Source organism: Podarcis vaucheri (assembly GCF_965113315.1).
Source record: "Podarcis vaucheri genome assembly, chromosome: 7".
In the NCBI taxonomy this organism is placed as follows: Eukaryota; Metazoa; Chordata; class Lepidosauria; order Squamata; family Lacertidae; genus Podarcis; species Podarcis vaucheri.
In genome coordinates this window covers 75,353,648-75,378,606 of record NC_138765.1, presented here as the reverse complement: position 1 = coordinate 75,378,606, position 24,959 = coordinate 75,353,648, and the positions used below count along the sequence as shown (strand labels likewise).

Below are 24,959 nucleotides of genomic sequence, written 5' to 3'. Positions count from 1 at the left end.
TCAGCCTCTGGGAAGCGCATAGGCAGGGCATGTTGGCAACAGACCATTCCAATGGTTGACCTTCAGCACATGATCATAGGATGCTGTCTTATCCCAAGTCTGATCACTGGTCCATCTAGCTTAGTGCTGTCATGGCACAATTAAAGTATCAGATTCTAGCTGTCTGATATTAACCCGTAGGTAACTGCAAGGGTGGCTGAACTTCTGTCAATAGTATCTCTTAGAGTGATGAATGGCACAGTTTAGCAGGAAGACACTCCAATTAAAATTTCTGTTTCTATATATCCGATATGGCTGCTTCTTTGCATATCGTTTGTGAAAATTGTATATGGATGTTTTAAGATGGTCTATATCTGCAATGCCTAATAAAGGTTTGGAGAAAGAAAGAAGCTTAATGCTGTCTACACTGACATGCAGCAGTATCCCAGGGTTTCAGGAATATTTCAGCACCTTACCTGGAGATTGAACCTGGGTCCTTCTGCATGCAAGGCAAGTGCTCTACAGGCTTGAGCTACAGCCCTTTCCTGGGCTGCACATTCAGGGATATACTGCTAAATGGAGACGCCACTTAGCTATCATGGCCAATAGCCATTGATAGACTGGTCCTCCTCCATCCCTTTGTCTAATCCTCTTGCGGCAGTAGATTCCATATATTAATCACGGGCCCTATCACTGAGAAGTATATCCCTTTGCCTGTCTCAACTCTTCTGAAAAATCAGCTTCAATCAATGAGCCTCACAGAAGAAAGGGAGGGAGAAAATAAATGTTTTCCATTAGACTGTAGGCTCAACTCTTAATGGCTGCCACCACTAACATCTATGGAACAAAATAACATAGCACACATCATACCAAGTTACGCCATTTGTCCATCTAGGTTACTCTAATCCATGGGTAGGCACACTAAGGCCCAGGGGCCAGATCCACCCCAATCGCCTTCTAAATCCGGCCCCCGGACAGACCGGGAATCATCATGTTTTTACAAGAGTAGAATGTGTCCTTTTATTTAAAATGCATCTCTGGGTTATTTGTGGGGCATAGGAATTTGTTCATTCTCTCCCCCCCATATAGTCCGGCCCCCCACAAGGTCTGAGGGACAGTGGACCAGCCCCCTGCTGAAAACGTTTGCTGACCCCTGCTCTAATCAGCAACAACTGTTTGAGCCAGAAGTTTATCAAATCACTTGCTGTTGGGGTTTTTTAACTAGTTTCTCATATTCCCAAATTTTAACTCCAGTTCTGCACATTTCCATATGGGTAAAATGGATAGCTCAGTTGGTTAGAGTGTGGTGCTGATAACGCCAAGGTTGCAGGTTCGATCCCTGTATGGGACAGCTGCTTGCAGGGGGTTGGACTAGATGGTCCACAGGGTCCCTTCCAGCTCTTATGATTCTGCAATTCTAATTCTGCAACCAACAACCCGCAAGCAAATCGGGATGAGTGCTCATTGCTGTATAACCGATCCACCAACAATTCAGAATGAATCCTAAAGAAAAACCAGGCACAGCCTATCTAACTTCTGTGTAAGCTTCCTGCAGGCAAATCAGAACGGATGCTCAATCAACAGATCGTTCAGAGGAACCTTATGTGCTTTAAACCTTACCGGGGGGAAGGAATGTTGAGGCAGGCCAAGAGAGCGAGTTTAGATAAAACAAAATAAAACCACACATGCGTGCGCACACTGAAAAAAGAACAGCAATGCAGGGAGTAAGCCAGAAATCCATTCCTCTGCAGGGCGTATGTTGAGCTGGAGAAGGGAAACTTTAGAGAAAGTCGCCAGTGCGGAATGTATCTCTCTGGACAGATTAACCAGGCAGATCATGTTTAAAAGAGAGATTTGGAGCCATTCAAAGGGGTTAGACAAATCCAGATGAGCGGCTGATAGCGGCAGTCTGGGTTTGTTTTGTTTAATTTACCTTGAGGGGCAGGAGGTTAGGGCAGGAGCTCCTTTTGCTTTGTGGAATGTCTCACTGCCCACACCCAACACAAGTCTGAACCGCAGTCCCTATCAGTGGTGGCTAGTGCCCATTGGGACTGATGGAGTGGTTGTAGACATGCAAGGAGGCTGAGATTTCTGCCCTGCCATGCCTTTCCTCCTTTCTGCTTCAGTTCTGGTTCCACTAAAACCTATGTTGCTCATTTGGCTATCCACTATGGCCGGAACTAATGCAGTAAGTACTGGGTTGCATCCAACGAATTTTTACTGGGAGCAGGCCCACTGAAATTAACGAAAGTCAGATATGCCCATTGATTTCAATGGCTCTACTAGGAGTAGGACTAGCATTGGCTACAACCCCATTAAATTAAATACTTAATTAACTTCAATGGGAGGGAAACACAGAAAGTGACAAAACGGTTTATGTTACATATACGAAGAAGAAAACAGTGATAGCAAACACAGCTCGTTTTTGCTTGCGTGATTTCCATTCCTGACCTTGGGGCAAACCTGCCGATTGTGGCAATTAACCCTCGCATTTCTGTTTCTGACGGAATTCTCCATCTTCTTCTCTAGGCAGAAGGCAAGGAAACCGACAGTAGGTGGGGACATAGCCGACTCATTTGCATTTTGTCCCCATCTGAGACTAAGGGGGAGTGCTGCAACCTGGACTGGTTATGAGTAAAAATGCAGGCAATTTTCACAGTGGCCAACCAGATGTCTATGGAAAGCCTGCACTTTTCCTGATTGTGATTCCCAGCAACTGGTATTCAGAGGCATACTGCCTCTGACAGCTGAAGCATTTATTTATTTATTATTATTATTATTATTATTATTATTATTATTATTATTATTATTATTACTACTACATTTATATACAATTTACAGAGCCATTGTGGCAAGTAGCCATGGCAAGCCTCCTCCTCTAGACAGGCGTTTGATCTGATCAAGCAGGGCTAACTCAAAATTAGGCAAAATTTCAACTCCTTTCCCACTAAAACTTAAGCTACAAGGCAGCCTTCAAGCCCAGTAAAGACACTGCAACATATGTTGAAGATGTTCTAATTGATGATGATAACGCCACGATAACCTTCCCTTTTCACAAAATATGAGCAATCCATAAAAACAGGGAACAGATGGCTTATTGCTGTTGCGGTTTTAAAAAGAAAAATGCTGGGGGGGGGGAGGAGAAGCACCTTCCACTGAAAGCCATAGAGTTAACTTCAGATTTGACGGTGAGGATCAGCCAAAATAGAACTATGCCATGTTGATATTGTAAGCAGAATAACATTTCCTGTCTAGAGAACTGTTCCAGATTTGGAGCTGCGCCCAGGATTAAGAGGATCCAAGGAAATGCTTCGTGGCTATGATTTTTCTTTATCTTTCCTTACGTGCGCATATGTGTTTTAAGGCTCTGTCCCTGTAGGAGTTTACACGGTCACACAGCGGGGGTTCAAGAGGCGGTTGCAGCAACTCTCGCTGCTGAGTAAACACAAATCTACTTCCCACTGCGCTGCTTTTTAGGGGCAGAGGAAGGGGGGCGGGGGTGCAGACAGTCCCGGGTGTCACCACTGAGGGGGGTGACAAAATCCCAGGTGGCACTCACCACAGGGCCTGCAGCGCACCTGAGCCACGCATCTCTCCTGGGAGAGACACGGTGGCTTGGGCGCGGCAGGCTCCGCGCTGCCCAAATGGCAGGAGGCTGGCAGACTCCAGAGGCCCCGCAGTGTGCCTCGCCCTTATGGGCGGCTTGTCCTGCCCCTGGCCACGCCACCCCAGGTTCCCGAGCGGCTTCCTCCACCGCTGCCTCTTTCCCCCAGTATTGGGGGAAACCGAACATGCAGTGAAGAGGGAAGATTCACGACAGACAGAAGAAAGTAAGAACATAAGAAGGACCTGGTGGATCAGGCCAATGGCCCATCCAGTCCAGCATCCTTCTCTCACACTGGCCACCTGTGGGAAACCAGCAAGCAGGTCCTTGAACACCAGAGCACTCTCCCCTCCTGTGGTTTCCAGCAGAAGCTTGCCTGCTGAGGATAGCCATCGAAGCTAGCAGCCTTCTCTGTTGTTTTTTTTTAGTACAGTGGGTGGTGCTGTGGGTTAAACCACTGAGCCTAGGGCTTGCTGATCAGAAGGTCAGCAGTTCGAACCCCTACGACGGGGTGAGCTCCTGTTGTTCGCTCCTTGCTCCTGCCAACCTAGCAGTTTGAAAGTACGTCAAAGTTCAAGTAGATAAATAGGTACCGCTCCAGCAGGAAGGTAAAGGGTGTTTCCGTGCACTGCTCTGGTTCGCCAGAAGCGGCTTAGTCATGCTGGCCATGTGACCTGGAAGCTGTACGCCGGCTCCCTCGGTCAATAAAGCGAGATGAGCGCCGCAACCCCAGAGTCAGCCACGACTAGACCTAATGGTCAGGGGTCTCTTTACCTTTACCTCTGGTTGAGAACGGGATCCGTTCTGGAGGCCGTTCGCAACATGAAAAGCCCGCAACCTGAAGTGCCGTATCTGCGCAGGTGTGTGGTGCGATTTCGTGCTTGTGTGCATGCACAAGCAGCAAAACCCAGAAGTAACCCTTTCTGGTACTTCCGGGTTGCCGCGGGACGCAACCCAGTGGCGTAGCGTGGGTTGTCAGCACCCGGGGCAAGGCAAGTAATTTGCGCCCCCTAACCCGTGGATTTGCGCCCCCTAACCCGCAGATGTTGCGCCCGGTGCGGCCGGCCCCCCCTGCACCCCCCACGCTACGCCACTGACGCAACCTGAAAAAACGTATCATGAAGCAAACGTAACATGATGTATGACTGTACTTCTTCACACAACGCAATAGTTAAACCACCAAAATTTGATCCCGCGAAAGGTAGTGCCTTATAAAGGGGATCAGACAAACTCATGGAGGAGAAGGCTACCCATGGCTAGAAGCCATTATTATTATTATTATTATTATTATTATTATTATTATTATTATTATTATTATGTACTTTCCCTTACTGTCGGAGGCAGTAAACCTCTAGGTTCTAGTTGGCAGGAATCACAAAAGGGGAGAGTTCTCTTAGCCTCAGGTCCTGCTTGTTGGCTTTCCAGGGGCATCCGGTTGACCATTATCAGAAGAGGATGCTGAGACTGGATGTAATGGGAGGATGGGCATTATTCCTAACTGTTTATTGCTAGGATTAGTGGGATGTTTGGGTGGGTGGGTGAGGAGAGCTGAGTGCAAAGGTCTGATCCAGCAGAGCTCTTCTTGTAATCTTTACAAGCCGGTGAGAACTTCCAGCTGCCTTTCCGAAGCGAAAAGACAGAAGGAAAATAAATACTGTTCCCATTGGTTCAGCAAGTTCTCCCTGTTCAGAAAAAGAAAAGAAGGAAAAACTCCACCCAGGAGTTTGAGCTGTGGAAGGGGGGAAGGAAACATCTCCCCCCAACCCCCAACCCCCCGTTTTTGTTATGCACTGCTTAGAGATATATTTCCCTCAGGATTTGGGACTATTTTATGGTTGTAATCGAAATAAATTCCACTCGTTGTTTGGGGGATGGATGGGAACGGTTTCTTCTCCTTCAGTTTCTCTATGATTGGTTTGTTTGTTTTTCAACTTTGCATGTGCAAATTTGAATTGTGCCTTCTGACTTATTCCCATAAGGCCAGCTGCTGCCATATGGCATCTGATTTCCCCCCCCCCCATTCCACCACTCGTGAACCCAACACACTGCGGTGCTCCATAAACTACCATCACCCAGCCCATTAAAAAATTATCATGCCATCTTCAGCTTCAATATTAAACAGCCAATAAATATTAAAGGCATGATAAATATTTTAAAATGTTAATAAGCATTGAGCTGTACCCTGCAGGTTTTCTTTAAAAAATGATTTCAAAACTCCACATATATTTCTCACTGTTTTGATTGGGATAGCTTTAAAAAGAGAACAAGATTGAAAGGTACCTACTTATTCTGGAGATGGAAAACATGGAATGGAGTGAAACTGAGAAGGATGTGGCTCCTTTGAGCTTTGGGCAAGCATTTTCCACATTGACCTGTTTGTCATGGAACCCCTGTTGCAAAGGATTCTGGTACGTAAGTGACGTTGCACACCTGATTCACCCTTGAATCCTCCACAACAGGAGTTCCACGATGGTGTCATGACCCTGAAGTCCACAGGGTCACCGTGGGCTGAGGAGCTGGACCATGTTCCTGGCTCTGAGCTTGATGGTGGTGAACAAGAGCTCACTGAACCTGAGACACCCCACCGCACCAGGACTCCTAAAACCAGAGCAGGAACCAACACAGGTGGAGGGGGGAAAGCCATCTGAGAAGGAATCCCTATCCTTATTGGGACGGAGGGGGTAGGAAGGTGAGCTTGAACCACCTCCCTTCCGAACTGAGGCCTACATGAGGAGGTGTCACCTCAGATACCTTGTTCTTATGAGTGGGCAAACTGTTATGATGAGGTGGTCATTTCTCTCCCCCCCACCACCCCCGAAAATAAGTATCTTACATTCATGTGGTGGAGAAATCATTGTGAGGGTAACATCCATTTTCTCGCAAGAAAGATCCTTGCCTTTCTTAAGGGGGCTTATTTGTTGTTGTTGTTGTTATTGCTGAAGAAGCAGCCATTTTCTTCAGAGCAAAGACCCTTATCTTTCACAAGGAGACAATAATTTGTTCAAGGGGCAGCCAATTTCTCTCAACCGAGTTCCTTGGGTTGTATCCAGTGCTAATCATACTTAGAGTAGACCCACTGAAATTAATACACATAACCAACTTCAGTCCATTCATTCCAATGGGTCTTCTATGAGTAATACATAGTTGGCATCAACCTCTTCTATAGATAAGATAAAGAAGCAGCCATTTTCTTCTCACAACAAAGTTCCTTATCTTTCACAAGGGGGCAAATGTTTTCCTGCAGCAAAACTGCCTCCTTTGATGCAGCAAAAAGTGCCTCCTTTGATGGAAGACCAATTTTGACTCTGTGCGTGTTGAAACTACCTACCTGCAGCCGGCGCATTGTGACGAGTGAAGTTCACCACCACCACTTTCTTTTCCGGTTCCGGCTCCACAACAGAGACCTGGAAGATCCTGCGCTCATGAAGGCCACAGTAATGATGGTGGAGGTGGCAGGAATAGGTGCCTTCATCAGCCACTTCCAAACCGGATATCCTCAAGGAGAAGTCTCCCTGGGCGAAAGCCTTGTCAGTGATATTCATCTTTTGCCGGATAAACAAGGGGCCATAAGAGCGGCCCTCTCCAGAGGCGTACAGGTCAATGAGCCGATCGGCCTTGTCATGAGGCACCCCTGGTGGCTGCCAGTCCCAGTGGACCACCTGCTGGTCCTCTTCGTCATGCCGCTCGGTCCAGATTTGGTTCCGGTTAATACAGGGGAGTAAGACGGCGCTTCCCTTCAGGGCCACGATCACAACTTTCTCCCCATCCCAAAACTTCTGCACTTCTTCGACTGTTGAAAGAACCGTGCAAAAGATACAGTGAGGGGGGAAAGCATTTGATCCCCTGCTAAATTTGCCCGTTTGCCCTCTGATGAAGAAATGACCTGTCCGTAATTTTAATGGTAGATTTATTGTAGCTGTGACAGACAGAATAACAACTACAATTAAGGAGATACCATTTTACATGTGCTGTTTGCCAAGCACTGGGAAGTTCAAAGCAACCTTTGCTGTGACAAGCCTATAAGTGCCAACTCTCCTCACCAACATGCTATGAAAAAAGACAGGCATGGAAATAGGTGTGTCTTCCAACAAAGACCCATATCTCCTAGAACTATGAGGCCATGGAGAACCTTCCCTGACCTCTACTCAGTGACTTTAGCTTTTGGTCTTCGATGCTTGGTTCTGGAGTGCTTTATTCTATTTTGACTTGACTTTGTGTTGCCTAGACCAGGCATGAGGAACCGCTGACCCTCTAGATCAGGGTTTCCCAAACTTGGGTTTCCAGCTATCTTTTTTGGACTATGGTTCCCATCATCCCTGACCACTTGTCCTGCTAGCTAGGGATGATGGGAGTTGTAGTTCAAAAACAGCTGGAGACTCAAGTTTGAGAAACCTTGCTCTAGATCAGTGTTTCTCAACCTTTGGGTCCCCAGATGTTGTTGGACTACAACTCCCATCATTCCTAGCCAGCATGACCAGTGGTCAGGGATGATGGGAGTTGTAGTCCAACAACATCTGGGGGTGCACAGGTTGAGAACTGCTGCTCTAGATGATGCTGGCCTTTCATCATCCCTGACAAATTAACCATGCTGGCTGGGAGAGATGGGAGTTGGGAGCTTAACCATATCTGGATGGCTACAGGTTCCCCATCTCTGTTTTAATCCATCTTAATAAAAGCCAGAGCAACCACTCATACCAAGACATAGGAGGGAGTCTTCTTTCTGGAGAGTGATCCCAGCTCCCAAGAACCTTCCACCCAAGGATGGGGAATTTGTGATCCTCCAGATGATGCTAGCCTACAACTCCCATCATCCCTGACCATTGCCCATGCTGGTTGGAGCTGATGGCAGCTAGAGTCCAACAGCACTTGGGGTCTCCTGTTCTACATCCCTGGCCAAGGTTCCAGCCTGTGGTTGACTTTGCTGTGTGGAATTGCCTCCAAAGATGCTCAGAAAGCAAGACTTAAACTGGCTGGTGCAAGATGCTATGTATGACTCAAGGTACTTTCCAAAGCAGCTTTAGATGTGAGCGAGAAAAGCCATATTGCCAATTAAGAACACATCTGTTGCTCCTTATCTTCTCCTCCACAAAACCAGGAGAGGAGCCATATTCTGAGCTATTGCACAGATGAATGGCATGACGGTACAAACTGAATCAAGCTTTTCCCAGCATAGTGAATCACAAGAAAATCATGACCAAGTTGCAGCGTGTAGTGAGGAGAAGGTGTCAAACTTGGACCGGGAAGAGCAGAGTTCAAATCTCCCACCCATCTGAGCCATCTGTCAGCCTAGCCTCATTCTGAGTGCCCTTTTTCTGAACCTTTTCTAACACTAACATGTGCTTTCTGAGGTGAGGCTTACTAAGAACTATACTGGGCACAAGCCCATACAGTCTTTTTGAAAAGTCCCAAATCTCCCTACCCCTAAATCAGCCTTCCCGAACCTGATGCTACCACCCGACTCCAAATGTTTTGGACTCCATCATCCTTGGTGAACTTTCTGGCTGCAGCTGCTGGGAGTCGTAGTCTGACACAAATTGGAAGACGCCAGATAGGGAAAAGCGATCCTCCTGGTTTCAAAGGGCTTGCTAGTCCGCACAGAGAGGGAGAAGCCTGGAATTATCCTAGGCCTCATTTTCGGCACAGTACAGCTGATGCTCCTCTAAGCCTTTTGATGCAGCCTTGTGACAGGAAATGCTCCGATGACCACAAACATCTTAATTACAACTCCCTGGCCATCCATTTGCTCTGTACATGTGGCTGCCTCAAACAAGACTTGTGCGAGTTTACAAAAGAGGAACATGATGGGGAGCAAAAACACTAGGCACAAACACACACACACACACATCCTCCCGCTTTCATCTTGCTGCACATCTTTTACAACAACAACATTTACCTTCTTCGGTTACATCCAGTTGTATCTTCACAATTTCGTACAGGTGACAGTAATGGTGGTGGAGGTTACAAGAGTAGATGCCTTGGTCACTCCTGGAGATGTCTTGATTGAAATGCAGTAAGGAGAGAGGGAGAGAGAGAACCATAGGTGTCAACCTTCCCTTTTTTGGGGGGAAATTCCCTTATTCCAGCGCGGTTTCCCGCTGCTTCCCGCTGCTATCCCGGATTGTTAGATATCCCGTAGACTGTCCCCGGGACAGGTGAGGCTGCTGATCCCTTATTTTCGAGGCTGCTGATCCCTTATTTTCAAATCTGGAAGTTGACAGCTATGGAGAGAACTTTGGCATCCAGGTAACAAAACCATGGGGTTGCAGCCAATGCTAGTCTTGCTCAGAGTTGACCCATCCAAGTTAATGGGCAAGACTAACTTCAGTTCCTTAATTTGCACAGGTCCACTATAAGCCAAACTTAGTTGGAAGGGACCCTGATGGTCATCTAGATCAACCCTCTGCTCGGTGCAGAAGTATTGCAGCTGCAGCAATCTTGACACATACCTGCCCAACCTCTAGTAAAATATATCCACCACCTCCCAAAGTTGGTCACATCCCTTCCCCCAAAGCATCCCGAGAACTGTAGCTTACCCCTCGGGCACTGCGCTACAGTTCTCTACAGCCTAATGAAATAAACCAACAATCAGTATCTCCTGTTTAAGGATCAGTGGTAGATGATGAAGGGCAGGGGAAGGAGCTATTTCCCTGAGCTTCATCATGTCACTTTCTAACAGGGAAAATTCACCACAAGGTGATCATTTCCACTGCACCTGGAGTAGAATCATACGATTGAAGGGGCCCTCGTGTGGTGAGAGCTGGTATTTAGCAAGCCAAACTTCAAGCTCGCTCAAGACCCCAGTTCTGGGATACTCCATTCTGTTCCCCCCTGGTTTCCCCTTACACTCAGACAAAAGACACACATGGCTGGTGCTCATGGGGACTGGTGGAGCTGCAGACAAGGAGACCAACAGTAGGTGGAGCTAGAGCCAATGACAAGCAGAACCACCCCTTGAGGGGATGTGAGGAAGGAAGGTGGGGCTGTCAGGGTAGACTGGGACTGGACCAGTCTCCAATGTACACAGCTATGCGCTCCCCCAGAACAGAATTGCAGCATTCTGTGGCCACAGAGCATGCTCAGCTCCTACTGGGCTGCTTTAGGCCCTGTTGCCAGTACTAACTAATCAGATCTTTACAAGATGGGCTACTCATTAATGCATTATATTTACACCCCTGCTTTGGCCCAAACTGGCAAAAAAGAAAATTAATACGTTTGAAATCACGAAAGGTCCTGCTTTATGATTTCTACTGATCCAGTGTTTACTTCTCTTGGGTTTTTAAAAATGCTGCTTTTGTTTATTTTTAAAATATTTATTCTCTTTGTTAACTTCTGGGTTTTTTTTGGGGGGGGAGTGCTGTAAAAGAAAAAGAAGGATTGATTTGGAACATAGGAAGCTGCCTCATAATTGAGTCAGACCACTGGGTCCATTGAATTAGGTCAGCATTGAAGGCACTGGCTGGCAGCCCTACTGAGAGATGCCAAGAATGGAACCTGATACCTTCTGTATGCAAAGCAGATGCTCTGCTACTGAGCTATGGCTCTTCCTGTCTGCTCATTTCACACCCAGGCGAAGTGTGTGTGTGTGTGTGTGTGTGTGTGTGTGTGTGTGTGTGACCATTTTGGGTCCCGGTACCTTTGACTACCAGCGAGAAGTTGCCATCCACAAATGCATTTTCCGGCATGAAAATCCGCCCTTGGTTGTAGCCGCTGTAGACTCGCTGATCCCCAGCCGAATACATGTCGCACAGTCGCTCGGCGTTGTAGTCTCCATACTGGTTCCTGTACAGATCCCAGTGGACCACACGCTGGCGGTCGTTCAGGCGGTCCTGGGTCCACACCATCCTGTAGCTCTTGCAGGAGAGGACCGTTCGAGTGCCCGCCTTGGCAGTGATGTTCTGCACAGACACTACTACGCTCTCGAGATTGGAAGCATCCACTGGGGCTGTCATATGGGAGAGAGAGGGGGGAAGAAGAAGAAGCCATGTGGGGAGATGCACCCACAATCGAAAGCCTGTCTTTCTCTGCCCACCAGGAGGCCAACCTAAGAAGAGCCCCACTGGATCAGGCCAATCTAGTCCAGCATCCTGTTCTCACAGTGGCCAATCAGATGCCCCGATAGGAAGCCCAAAAGCAGGAGCTGCTCTCCCCATATGTGATTCCTGGCTATTGGTTGTACACAGAAGCTTACTGCCTCCAACAGTGCAGCTACAACAATAGCTGTGATGGCTAACAGCCTAACCACTGGCAACCCTAGCCTAGTGCAGATCATATCTCTTTACAGCTGATACAACTCTCATACTGTAGCAGCTCATACTGTAGCATGCCTTATTTCTGAGAAGTCCCATTTGGTTCAATGGGGCTTTCTCCCAGGTAAGTGTACATGGGGTGTCAGTCCAGCTCTGAGAGCCAGTGTGCTGTAGTGGTTAGAATTGTTGGATCAGGACCTGGGAGGTAAAGGTAAAGGGACCCCTGACCATTAGGTCCAGTTGTGACTGACTCTGGGGTTGTGGCGCTCATCTCGCTTTACAGGCCGAGGGAGCCAGCGTACAGCTTCCGGGTCATGTGGCCAGCATAACTAAGCCGCTTCTGGCGAACCAGAGCAGCGCACGGAAACGCCGTTTACCTTCCTGTCAGAGCGGTACCTATTTATCTACTTGCACTTTGACGTGCTTTCGAACTGCTAGGTTGGCAGGAGCAGGGACCGAGCAACGGGAGCTCACCCCATCGCAGGGATTCGAACCACCGACCTTCTGATCAGCAAGTCCTAGGCTCTGTGGTTTAACCCACAGAGCCACCCACGTCCCCAGGACCTGGGAGACCAGGGTACAAATCCCCACTTGGCACATGAAGCTAACTGAGTGCTTTTGAACTAGGCATACTCTCTTAGCCTAACTTCCCCCACAAGGATGTTGTTGTTGCTGCTGAAGGCTAAAATGGGGAAAGAGGGAGATGCCACCTTTGGCTCCTTATAGGAAAATGCAGGTTATAAATGTAAAATAAATAACCACTATAACAATTTATAAGGATTTTTAAGGTCAAGGAGACAGATCCCCCCCACCCCAATCCACGCCAACCCCATAACCACCAGGCCCACAAATTAATAAGGTTTTTGTGCCATTCAACATGGTTTGATTGCAGTAATTATTAGTATTACTGTTATTTAGGTTTGTTGGTTGCTTGTTACCAAAAGGTTGCCAAGTGACTTACAAGAAGTTTAAAAACATAAATGCATTATTACACCTTTAACATAATTCATACAAAGCAGCTGAAGTTCATATGAAATATCTGTATTTACCTGAATAGGGATGGACAACAGACTCTGAAAGGAGAAAGAAAAAGAAAATATTAGTGACACAATAGGTGGATCTGCATTGATTAGTTGTGTTTCCTCTCAGGGATTTGACTTGGCAAGCCAGGATGCAGCCTCAAAAGGATTCAGGGACACAGATCCCCACCAAGCGGATGCACCAACTCTGTAGCCGTCAGACATGTCATCCCCAAAACTACCAGGCCTCCAACAGGACATGGGAATCCTGTAACACTAACCTGCTTGCTGATAACCTTCTGTCAAGACACCAACCCCAGAGAGCCAGCCAGCTTGGTTTCTGTTTCGCCCTGCCATTTTGGATTTGAAGAAGAAAAGTTTGGATTTGATATCCCGCCTTTCACTCCCTTTAAGGAGTCTCAAAGTGGCTAACATTCTCCTTTCCCTTCCTCCCCCACAACAAACACTCTGTGAGGTGAGTGAGGCTGAGAGACTTCAGAGAAGTGTGACTGGCCCAAGGTCACCCAGCAGCTGCATGTGGAGGAGCGGAGACGCGAACCCGATTCACCAGATTACGAGTCCACTGCTCTTAAGCACTACACCACACTGGCTTTTGTGTACTAATTGGTATCTAACATGTTTTTAACTTACTGCCATTCATTGCTTGCGAATGACATTATCTGTTATTACGGATTATGTTAAGAGTCCTTGGATGTTTTTTTTTCATGGAAAGGCAAGTTGTAGAAACTGTGGCCTTCTTCCAGACATTGCTCCCATCACCCTTGGGCATTGGCCATGCCATTTGCAGATGATGAGGGTTGGGAGTCCAACGACATCAGGAGGGCTACACGTTCCGCACCCATGATCAATAAAGAGACTAGCTGCTACCTCGCTGCAAGTTTTTCTGCAGGTCTATTTGCTGTTCAAGTAATATTATCAGAGGTAGGCCCATAGCTCAGGGGTAGAGCATCTGCTTTGCATGCAGAGGGTCCCAGTTTCAATCCCAGGCATCTCCAGGTAGGGCTGGGAGAGGCTCCCTGCCTGGAACCCTGGAAAGCTGCTGCCAGTCAGTGCAGACAATACTGAGCCAAGTGGACTATTGGTCTGACTCTGCATAAGGCAGCTTTGTCACACTCCTTTCCAGGGCACAAGGCAGGTCTGTCTGAAACCCTGGAGAATAGCTGCCAGCCAGTGTAGAAAATACTGAGCTAGATGGACCAGTGGTCTGACGCGGCATAAGGCAGCTTTCTACAGTTCTACATTCCTATTTCATTTCTTTCTTGTGGCACATTAGCAGCTCCCTCTTGCTGCACATTGCTTTGGGAATTGTTGCTCTAAGGCCTGGCATTCCATGTTTCCCAGTGTTTTCCTCAAGGGTGAATCTCCTCCCACAGCGGACATTTTGGAAAAGGAAAAGCCAACTGTATAAGCAAAGAGCTCTTACTCCCCTCTCTGCCCTTGGAAAGTCCAGGCGTTTTGGGGGTTGGTTGTTGTTTTTTTTAACAGTGCCGGCAGCAGATATGTTCCCATCCCAAATTACTGCTCCATGGAGGAGGTCAGATTGCAGCCTTGGTTTTTGCTGGAACTGGTGCCAAGAAGCAATGAGGATGGAATGCAGATGGGAATAATCACACATGGAGGGTTTTCAAGGCCTTCCTTCCTTAAGGAACTTGCTACAACACATTTTTTCTGGCGATGCTCGGACCTCCCTACTCTCCACCCCCCAAAAAAACACAAGCAAACGCATGCACACACACCCCTCTGCGAGACAAATAAAATACAAGACAAAAAAAGCAGGCAGTGCTCTCCCCCAAGAAACAGACAAGTCGCTCCCACAGCAAAAGAGCCCCCCAAACTAATTCTTAATTATATAATGGGGGGCATCAAGGGATGTTCGAAGGTGCCAATGTGGGGGTCTTGAGGGCTTCGTGTCGCCCATGGGCATCACACTGGAAATGCTGGGATGTTGTTACCCATATCCCACCCCCCACTCCTGAGGGGCTAAAAGCAGTGGTCCATCTGGGCAGATGGGGCAGTGCCCCACCAGCTTTGACCTTCCTGCTTTCTTTCTTATAAACGGTTGGCCCTGCCTGTCAACTTCCTTCTCCTTAGCTGCCCTTGCAGAACTGAACAGGGAGGAAGAAGGGGCATAGCTGGTAGCAGTTGGCTCTACCAACTATTGTGGTGCCCTACATTCTGCCCCACCACTCCCAGTGGGTGCCAGCCACCACTGGGTAAAAGCAGCCAGAGGGGGTACCAGGGGGTAGCTTTTAGTGGGGGGAAAGATGGCCTCATCCCTTCCTCTTTGGCCTCATCCCTTCCACAAGCTCAACTTTGGAATTGCCTAATTTGTTACCTTGCATATCTGCACCTCATTTCATGCCTTTTGCACACACGATTTATCCCTGTCACATTCCCAATTTGCACGCACGGATCTTCTTGAATCACAGTCGCTCACACTGCTTGCAGAATGGGCACTAGTGTCGTATTATTTACTATCCGAACTTACTAGTCACTTGCCACACGCACAAAAGGTCTCCAAGGGACTTATAAAAACATTTTAAGAGCGTAAATAAAAATAATCTGTTATAATAAAAAAAAAAAATGCAACCGTTCTTTTTCTTTTTTAAAAAGAAATCTATAGCACGAAGAAGCTTAAGCTGCAACAAAATCATCATAACCAACAAACATCCTTCTAGTCCATCAAACGCCTGGAAAGAAGAGGTCAGTTTTTCCGTACGTTTTATCCTGCGCGAAAAGCTAATGTTAATACAGTGTGCACTATGTAGTTCGGCATTGCCAGATTTACAAGCAAAGGCAAACTCTTATGTGCTGCTTGTTTCAGGTGTTGAGTGGATAGCTGAGCAGACAGCACAAGCATCAATGGGGAGAGGCAGCTGTTTCCTTCCCTCTGAGGAACTATAATCCTCAGATTCCCAGCTTTCATTAAAAAGAGAGAAAGTAACTTTCTTCCCATTTTTGTGTGAGAAACTAACTTGCTCCCCTCTTCATTCTTTGATTTTTAATTAATTAATTAAATAAATTTGTACATCACCCCTCATCTGTAGATCTCAGCATACAGTGGTACCTCTGCTTACATACTTAATTCTTTCCGGAGGTCCGTTCTTAACCTGAAACTGTTCTTAACCTGAAGCACCACTTTAGCTAATGGGGCCTCCTGCTGCTGCTGCGCCGCGGGAGCATGGTTTCTGTTCTCATCCTGAAGCAAAGTTCTTAACCCGAGGTACTATTTCTGGGTTAGTGGAGTCTGTAACTTGAAGCGTCTGTAACCTGAAGCGTCTGTAACCCGAGGTACCACTGTACTTTTTCACTTTGTCCTACTCCTGGAAGGGGTATTGAATGTGCTGCGAACTGTAGCTCTGTGTGGTCATCACCTTTTGCGAACTATAGTTTCCAGGATTCTTTTGGGGGAAGGGAAAGCAGCGACTGTTAACGTGGTATAACAGGGAAGTTGTTGGCCGGCCAGATGCTGCTGAACTACAACTCCCATCAGCCTCAGCAAGCATGGCCGATGGCCAGAGGGATGATGGGAGTTGTAGTTCAGCAACCTCTGGTGGGCCAAAGGTTCCCCACACTTGTGATATAAGCAGGGGCGGCATGGCCTTGAGATGAAACAGGAAGTGCCACCCTGCCGCTACCACCCACCTGCTCCTGCCACTGCTGCACGCCCTGCCACTGCTGCTGCTGCTGCAACTGGCGCCAATGGCGCTGCTGCTTTACCACTGGAGGAGGAGGCGGGGCACATGCAGAGGTGCCGCCTGGGGGGTTTCTGCCGCCTGAGGCAGTGACCTCACCCTGCCTAATGGCTGGGCCGTCTCTGGGTATAAGACAACTTCAAATGGATGGTATGGATGTGAACTGAGTCTCATCATCACTCCTTCAAAGTCATAGACATGGTGCCTGCCTTTTTAGATACAGGAAGCGGCAAGGCCCTTCCGCACCGCATGTGTGTGAAAACAAACATGCTGTTTCTATTTTTCAGGTTAATGCAACAAATGCCAACTCCCTCGCAGATCCCATAGATCCAATATCTTACAAATCGTTATATATATAAAAATTGGCCATGCTTCCAAAAAGCAGGAAACTCACCAGATGTGCCTTTTCATTGAAACAGCACAATCCTTGAGCCATGAATAGCATTTAACCCTGCTTCTGGGCTGTTTTATTGTGCCAGGCTTACCTACTAGCACGATAAAAGACCACCCAAGTCCTAGATCTCCTGTGGGGCTGTGGCATGCTTGCCGTGCTATAACTAGCTGCCTGCAGTTTTCAACAACTGAATCTGCTTTACTGCGTTAGGCTACAAGCACAGGGAAAGGGAGAAGCTGCAACAGTTCCCACTTCTGCCCATCCTGTTGCCCTCGCTGAGCCTCTGAGCAAGCTATATCTGACAGCTTGAAGACACACCTACTCATTCCATCCTGAAAGAAAACCACTCACCAATACAGTGGTACCTCGGGTTACATACGCTTCAGGTTACATATGCTTCAGGTTACAGACTCTGCTAACCCAGAAATATTACCTTGGGTTACGAACTTTGCTTCAGGATGAGAACAGAAATCGGGCTCCGGCAGCGCAGCAGCAGCAGGAGGCCCCATTAGCTAAAGTGGTGCTTCGGGTTAAGAACAGTTTCAGGTTAAGAACGGACCTCCGGAATGAATTAAGTACTTAACCCGAGGTACCACTGTATGTGGTATGGCTTTTTGATGTCCGTTTGGGCTTCTATCCAGGCAGAACCCAGGGCGGGTGATCAATTGTGTGTGTTTGTGGGGCTTAATCGTTTGTCACCTGCCCCCCAACTTTTCAGTGTATTTCTCCATCGCTTTCCCAACCCCCAAAAGTCTTCCTTTTAAAGTGGGTAGGTTGTGCTTGGGCAAAATAGGTCTTCAATCCACTGCTGAAATCTGAATTTTCGCTGTGCACCTGAATTCTTCATGACAGCCTGGCAATCACCAGAATATTCAGATGTTTCAAGAAAGAGGCACGCAGGAAAGGAGACGCCCCCCCGTACCGTTCCAGATGTTGTTGCACCTGGGCTCATTCATCCCAGCCTGAGGGCTTCCTTAGGCACTTGGCTGCCTTAGGCAAAGGAGGGAAGGAGCCTCACCCTCCCAGACCCAGCAAGCTCTTGTCAACTTTGATAGCATCTTTCCTGGGCTTTGCTACCCAAGTTCCAGGTAAGACCTGTCAGAAGACTGAAACTAGGTCATCTTGCATGCAGGGTGCGCTGAACCTGGGATGGCCATGTGCCCCACTGTACAGGGGAGAGTCCTCTAAAGGAAGAGCTGTCAGAGGGCACTCCTCAATTTGAAGAAGACCTTTTTTTGAAGTACACAAAATGCATGACTCTGTTTCCTTACTCTTTGCACTGTCCCCAGAACAGATGTGTGTGTTCATTCCTGGCACCCAGTGAAATGTGGGCATGTTGAAGGGGACATGTTCTATGCAGGAGAGGCTGAGACAGTGCAGTTTATCTGCAGGAGCTGATATACCTCCATATCAGTTTTGCGCTAGCAAATTGGGTTGGGTGCTCAGTGAATTGGTCATCCAGAAGAGCCTTCTCTCTCTACTGACAGGATCATGCAGAGAATCCAGACTGGATCAAGCCCATGCCCAGTGCACACTGAGTTGTATAGAGGATGGCAGTCCACCCATTCAGCTCTGCACCTTTCAGTGGCTCTCTATTTGCCAATTGCAGGAGGGAGAGTAGTTGCCTTAAACACTCCGCTTTGGGGGTCTTCCTAGAAAAATCTGATTTATTTTCAGTATAAGCTGTCCTGGAGGTTGTTCTGGATCAAAAGGCAGGACTGAAAACAAAACAATCAACTTTTGCCAAACGTAACAGTTCTAGCAACTTCATACTAGCTTCATGAGTTGCAAAAAATTGACAGGCGCCCGGGGACGGAAGATGCCAGCAACTGTTCCACACAGCTCAGTAATATATAGGGATTGGTAAATATGCAAGTTTTGGGTTCTCCATTTCTCATTTTCCCAGTCTTTAGTTCTCTACAATTTCCACATCAGTTTGCAATTTAAGAAAAGGAAGAATCCTCATGAAAATGTACTATCTGCGCTTTCTGGAAACAACTGAAGATGTTTTTGTTCCGACAGGCTTTTCCTGCTGGATAAATGGATCATTGCTACAAGTTTCCATTTGTTTGGGTTTTCAGTCTTGTTTTTAAATGTATTTGTTGCTTTTCTTTTAGAATGTTTTAAATTATATGTAAATCACCTTAAGATGGTGGTTTAGAAGGCGATTAATAAATCAGTGGTGATGATGATGATAATCCATCAGCATTTCCTGTACAAATTTCTCCTAATACGCACATTTCTGAATGCAATTTTCCCTGATAAAGACATTTTTGCAAAGCAAGTTCCCCTGATATAATGCATTCTGTATGTGGTTTATACTGATATGCCTCTTAATGTACACTTAACCCTAGTATATCCATTTTTGCACACATAAATTGGCTGGAGAACTGCATTGCAAGATCCTGAGAAGGATGAGTTTTGAAGAATGTCTGCGTTTTGTTTGTGTGTGTTGTTTTGGAAAGTGCTAATTAAGCAAATTCATCATTAAATGCAAACGGAATCAAATTTCTCCCTCAACCCTAGTAATTTTCCACTAGGCTCTCCCTAGGCAAAGTCTCTTTGCTTTGGATGTATTCGCAAAACCTCATTTTTTTAAAAAAAGGAAAACAGCAGCAGCACCACACTTTGCAGCAGAAAGAGAGGGAAAGGCTAAAGAGATTTTGGTATAAAAGAGTGTTATGTAAGACTGAAGAGTCCCTGGATTTCAAATCCCGAGTCAACTATCCGTCCCATTAAGGGATCTTGGGCCAGTAACTATTTCCATCTCCCAGAAGAATAAAGGAATGGAAAAGACAGATGCTAAAAAATCTTTTCGCAGACCAGTTTTGAGCAGACTGTAGCTATGTAAGCAAGCTTTTAGGTTATACAGAATACTTCACTGGCATGAGTAGGAATTCAGTTTAAGTCAAAACTTTGCATCCTTACACACTGACAAATATTTTCTTTCCTGAACTTTCTTTAGCAAACACTTCCCTAACCCACTCAAGCCTCACCATTTGTAGTATTATGAGAGTCTGCTCTGCATCAATCATTAGCTTCTGTTCCACCCCTGATCTGTGTGCCCACTATAGAGTATAAAAAGTTGCCCAGTTATTGTAAGGATTAAATGTGAGCTAGGAAACTCTCTGATAGAGGGAAACGCCATCAACAACAATGCCCTAAATGTTTTACCAGTGATAATTAGTGCTGCTCCCACAGTTAATCAACTGAACTATTAGTTGATTAATCTGCAAATACAAATTGTAACAGCCTGCTTTTGACTCCCTCCTCTTTTGACTTGCCATGCTTTGTCTGATTTTAAACAATATGTAAAATTTGGTAAACCTCTCTAACATACGGCATACTTTATAGATGGTTTGTTTTTACAGATGGGGAGTTGAGGCAGAAGGGGCGAAGAAAGAAAGAGAAAGACAGAGGTTCTTTTCCCCTGAGCCCAAGGCAGAAAAAATGAGACACCTTTGCAGGCAGCTCTCTATGTACACCCCTTTGCTTCCCCAGGTGTTCTAAGGTCACTGCATTATTTTATTTTTTACTGATCCTGCTTCTTTGGTTTTAACAGCAACCTAACACAGAGAAGACCCAACAAAGGAAGCCTTTTCTTACCACTCAACGCTACAACAGGAAAGGCTGCATCTGCCTGATTTTTGCATTTCGGGCTGTGTTTAATGGCATAGCAGCTAAGCCAAAACAAAAGTATTTGTAAATGAAATCCTACACAGTTTTCAGCGCAGTGATACAGGATTGATTCTTCTGTCTGTAGCAGCTCCATAGTGTGTGCAGAAATTAAACTGGTGCAGCATCCCCAAGGATGCAGATGCAGCGGTGAGGTTTGACCTGTGGGATTTCTGCCTGCTGTGCTTCCTCCAAAATATTCCTAATACAAGCAGATAGGGCTGGCTTTTCTGCAAAAACAAAACAAAAACCCTGGCCTATATGGAATTTTTCCTAGCAGGCCACCTGAGCAAAACTATTATCTTTCAAAAAGAATTTGCTTTGAAACTTACCTTGCAGCAGCAACAGCAGCAGGCCCAGGAGGAATCTGGTTACATGCTCCATGTCTCTTGCTTGCTCTCCCTTTCTTTCTTTCTTTCTTTCTCCCTCCTTCCCTGCCCAAAAGACAACCTCTTTCAGTTTGCTCTTCCCTGCTCTCCTTCCTTGCTTGAAAACATGATCTCATCAGTTTACAGCCCAGCGAACATGGGCATGCAGCAGTCCTGCCCCCACCTACAGGTTTTTCACTTCTTGCCTTCTTTCTCCATTCCCCCCTCCTCTCTTCTCCCCAACACTTCGCTGCTCAGCTTCAACTTCTACATAACACGCGGGCTCTCTGAACAACACTTCCCCCTGCAAGGAGCTCCCAAGCCCCTTTTGATGTTAACAGAGCGAGTTTTTGCTGGCCCCAGAGTTCCAAAAACAACCGCCCACCCCACCCACCTCCCTCCTGGGTATGGGATTAATTTTCTCGGGCATTTACAAAATCCAGCTGTTCTTTCCTCGCCTTGACATTCCGCCAGATGTCTGCCTGGGTTCTGTTCCTGTTTGCTTTTCTGTATTCCCCTCTCCTTGCCTTCTGCGGTTCTTTCCTTTCGCTATTACAAGATCGCTCGGAAAACACACACTTTTGCCGCCCTAACAAGGCCTTCCTGAAGCCAGGGTAGCCACCGCGGTGACCTTCAGATGTTTTGAACTACAACTCCCAGGAACACCATTTGGCACAGCCAACGGTCAAGGGCGCTGGGAGCTGTACAGTGGTACCTCGGGTTAAGAACCGGAGGTCCATTCTTAACCTGAAACTGTTCTTAACCTGAAGCACCACTTTAGCTAATGGGGCTTCCCGCTGCTGCGCCGCCGCATGATTTTGTTCTCATCCTGAAGCAAAGTTCTTAACCCAAGGTACTATTTCTGGGTTAGTGGAGTCTGTAACCTGAAGCATCTGTAACCCGAGGTACCACTGTAGTCGAAAACATCTGGAGGGTGCCACATCTACTATTCTGGCCCCAGGCATTTGTGAAATAACAGTGCCCCTTCACTCTAATATTGTTTGACACACACACACAACAGTCTTTTACAGCTGGCCAGACCCCTCCAGAGACCCAAGTTCCTTGTGATATGAGAGTGGTGGAGAGACTGAGGGTGGTTTTGTTAATACTGGTGTGTTTTGAAATGAACATTGATAGGTGGCAAGCGAGCGCCTATGTAATGGAATCCTGTACAGTGGTACCTCAGGTTAATTCGTTCCGGAGGTCCGTACTTAACCTGAAACTGTTCTTAACCTGAAGCACCACTTTAGCTAATGGGGCCTCCTGCTGCCGCCATGCCGCCGGAGCACGATTTCTGTTCTCATCCTGAAGCAAAGTTCTTAACCTGAAGCACTATTTCTGGGTTAGCGGAGTCTGTAACCTGAAGTGTATGTAACTTGAAGCGTATGTAACCCGAGGTACCACTGTATCTGCCAGGGACCTCCATTACAGTAGAACGACAGAGGGCCTGTCCACACCTCGGCTTAATGTGGCTTGTGAACCCGTTGTATGTCCTTTAATTCCCCCTTGTCCATGTGGCATTTTCCTCCAGTTACTGCTATCCCACACTTTCCTCTTCTTAAATCCGCAGATTCCATGTGCAGTTGACGTAGCTCTCCCATTTGGGTTTTCAAAGCATAGGCAATCTCTTGCTTTAAGGAGGAAAAACTGTGGGACAGTAGCAGTTGGAGGAAAACAAGGGGGAATCAAAGGGGTTCACGCAGTGGCGTAGCGTGGGGGGTGGAGGGGGGGCGGTCGCACCGGGCGCAACATTTGGGGGTTAGGGTTAGGGGGCGCAAATCCACGGGTTAGGGGGCGCAAATCCACGGGTTAGGGGGCACAAATTACTTGCCTTGCCCCGGGTGCTGACAACCCACGCTACGCCACTGGGTTCACGGTCCACATTAAGCTGAGGTACAGACGGGCCCAAATTGCATTGTGACAGCCTTAAAAGCAGTATCAGTTCCTGCTCCCCTGCTCTGCCTCAGAAGAGTAAACAGCATGCCTTCCCCTCCCTTGAAAAGCTTCTTCTCGGCCACCAGCTGCAAGCTCAGACTTCTGTCTCATCTCCTTGTTACGTTCCAGATGTCAAAACAGTTCTCTCACCAAGCCTGCACCAAGGAAGCTGCTAGTAGCCACCAGCCATTAAAAGCAACAGCCTTCCGCATGGTTGTTAAATCACTCTCATTTCACATAAATTGCTTAGAAGGTGCATTTTGCTCCACAGCTTTCTTTCCAAGAGGGATAAAGACTTAGGACTCAGCTGGATTGGTAAAGAAAAAGCTTTTTATATGCATTGTATATGCATTATAACACTGTGACACCAGATGGCGTTGTGGAGTTCCATTTTTCCCAATGCGATTCTCATACAAAGTTCACAACGCGTTTTCCTGAAACGCTTCTCTTGATATGTCTAGATCCAGCCTTATTCTTATTCTTTTAATGAAGGAGAAGACTATCAATGGCTCTTTTTCTTCATGCAGGAGAAGGCTGGCAATGGCTACTAGCCATGATAGCTATGCTTTATCTTCAGATAGAGGCAGCACGCATGTGAATATTGCAGAGAGAGTGCTCATCTGCTCAGATCCTGCTTGTGGGTTTCTCATAGGCACCTGGTTTGCCACTGTGAGAACAGGATGCTGGACCAGACTGGCCTATCTAGCAACCAGCCTCTTCCTATATTCTTCTTTGTCTTGGATGTGAGTTGATTTTACGCGTGGGCTGTTGATGTTTTAAATTTTCTATATTTACAACCTGCTTTTTAAAGAAAATTATTATTAGTAGTAGTAGTAGTAGTATTGATTCAATTGTTTTAACTGTTTTTTATACCTGTAACTAGGGACGCGGGTGGTGCTGTGGGTTAAACCACAGAGCCTAGGACTTGTTGATCAGAAGGTCAGCGGTTCAAATCCCCGCGACGGGGTGAGCTCCCGTTGCTCGGCCCCTGCTCCTGCCAACCTAACAGTTCGAAAGCCCATCAAAGTGCAAGTAGATAAATAGGTACTGCTCCGGCGGGAAGGTAAACGGCATTTCTGTGCGCTGCTCTGGTTCGCCAGAAGCGGCTTAGTCATGCTGGCCACATGACCCGGAAGCTGTACGCTGGCTCCCTTGGCCAATAAAGCAAGATGTGCACTGCAACCCCAGAGTCGGCCACAACTGGACCTAATGGTCAGGGGTCCCTTTACCTTTTTATACCTGTAACTGCTTTATATATGTTATTATATTGAAAATCATGCTTCTTCACGTGCTGCAATTCATAAAAGGCACCAATTAGTTTTCGGGGGGGGGTGTCTCGTTGATGCGATAGGTTCCTTAGGGTAGTGATAAAGCGGGATATCAAATCCAAACTCTTCTTCTTCTTCAAAGTGAAGCCATAAAACAGGGGTTGTAGCCAATGTTAGTCACCACCACCACCACCATTATTATTATATTTATACCCCGCCCATCTGGCTGGGTTTCATCAGACATTAGGAACATCCCAATACAGGGCTGCCTTCTTAGACTAGACTCATTCAAATTAGTAGGGTAACCTAGGTCCATTAACTTCAATAGGCCTACTTTGAGTGTGATTTAGTAGGACGCAGCTCTAGGTTTCTACTGCACATGCCAGCTGGGTCTGAGCAACAACAGATGAAGGGGACGAGTGGGAAGTTCGATTCTGTCTCCCAGCATCTGGTTCTCAAGAACTGGATCCAGGCCATAATGTTTTTTGGAGTGGGGAAGAGGAGAGGAACTGTATCTGCAAACTCTTGGCCATGTTGCATACTCTCCTGTTCAGGGAAGTTCTTGTTTAAAAAAAAAAGATTTGCTAATCTAGTGAAAACGATTCCATGTGAAAGGGTCCCTTCTCCAGGAGCAAGCGTTTCTCTACTAACTCTTTGCATGATCACCAGGAGGCCCCAAGAAGAGGCGGCAGCGGAGGTATAGGAAACATGGGATGACTTGAGTGCTCCTGGTTTCCAGAAGGCTGGCTGGGTAA

At 46.9% G+C, this 24,959-nt stretch overlaps 1 protein-coding gene and 1 long non-coding RNA gene across 2 annotated transcripts in view; one reads left to right on the top strand and one right to left on the bottom strand.

The window, feature by feature from the left end:
• Positions 1 to 21,286, bottom strand: part of MXRA8 (matrix remodeling associated 8) — a 29,068-nt gene extending 7,782 nt beyond the window's left edge. The window contains exons 1-5 of the mRNA XM_082230261.1: positions 20,966 to 21,286; positions 12,879 to 12,902; positions 11,217 to 11,525; positions 9,477 to 9,578; positions 6,912 to 7,373 (exon numbers count right to left, since the gene is read on the bottom strand). Of these exons, the coding sequence (XP_082086387.1) occupies positions 6,912 to 7,373; positions 9,477 to 9,578; positions 11,217 to 11,525; positions 12,879 to 12,902; positions 20,966 to 21,017 (949 nt within the window). The 5' untranslated portion in view covers positions 21,018 to 21,286. The remainder of the gene's footprint in view (positions 1 to 6,911; positions 7,374 to 9,476; positions 9,579 to 11,216; positions 11,526 to 12,878; positions 12,903 to 20,965) is intronic.
• LOC309536539 overlaps positions 1 to 24,959 on the top strand; it is a 253,860-nt gene that overhangs the window by 145,124 nt on the left and 83,777 nt on the right. The window lies entirely within an intron of this gene.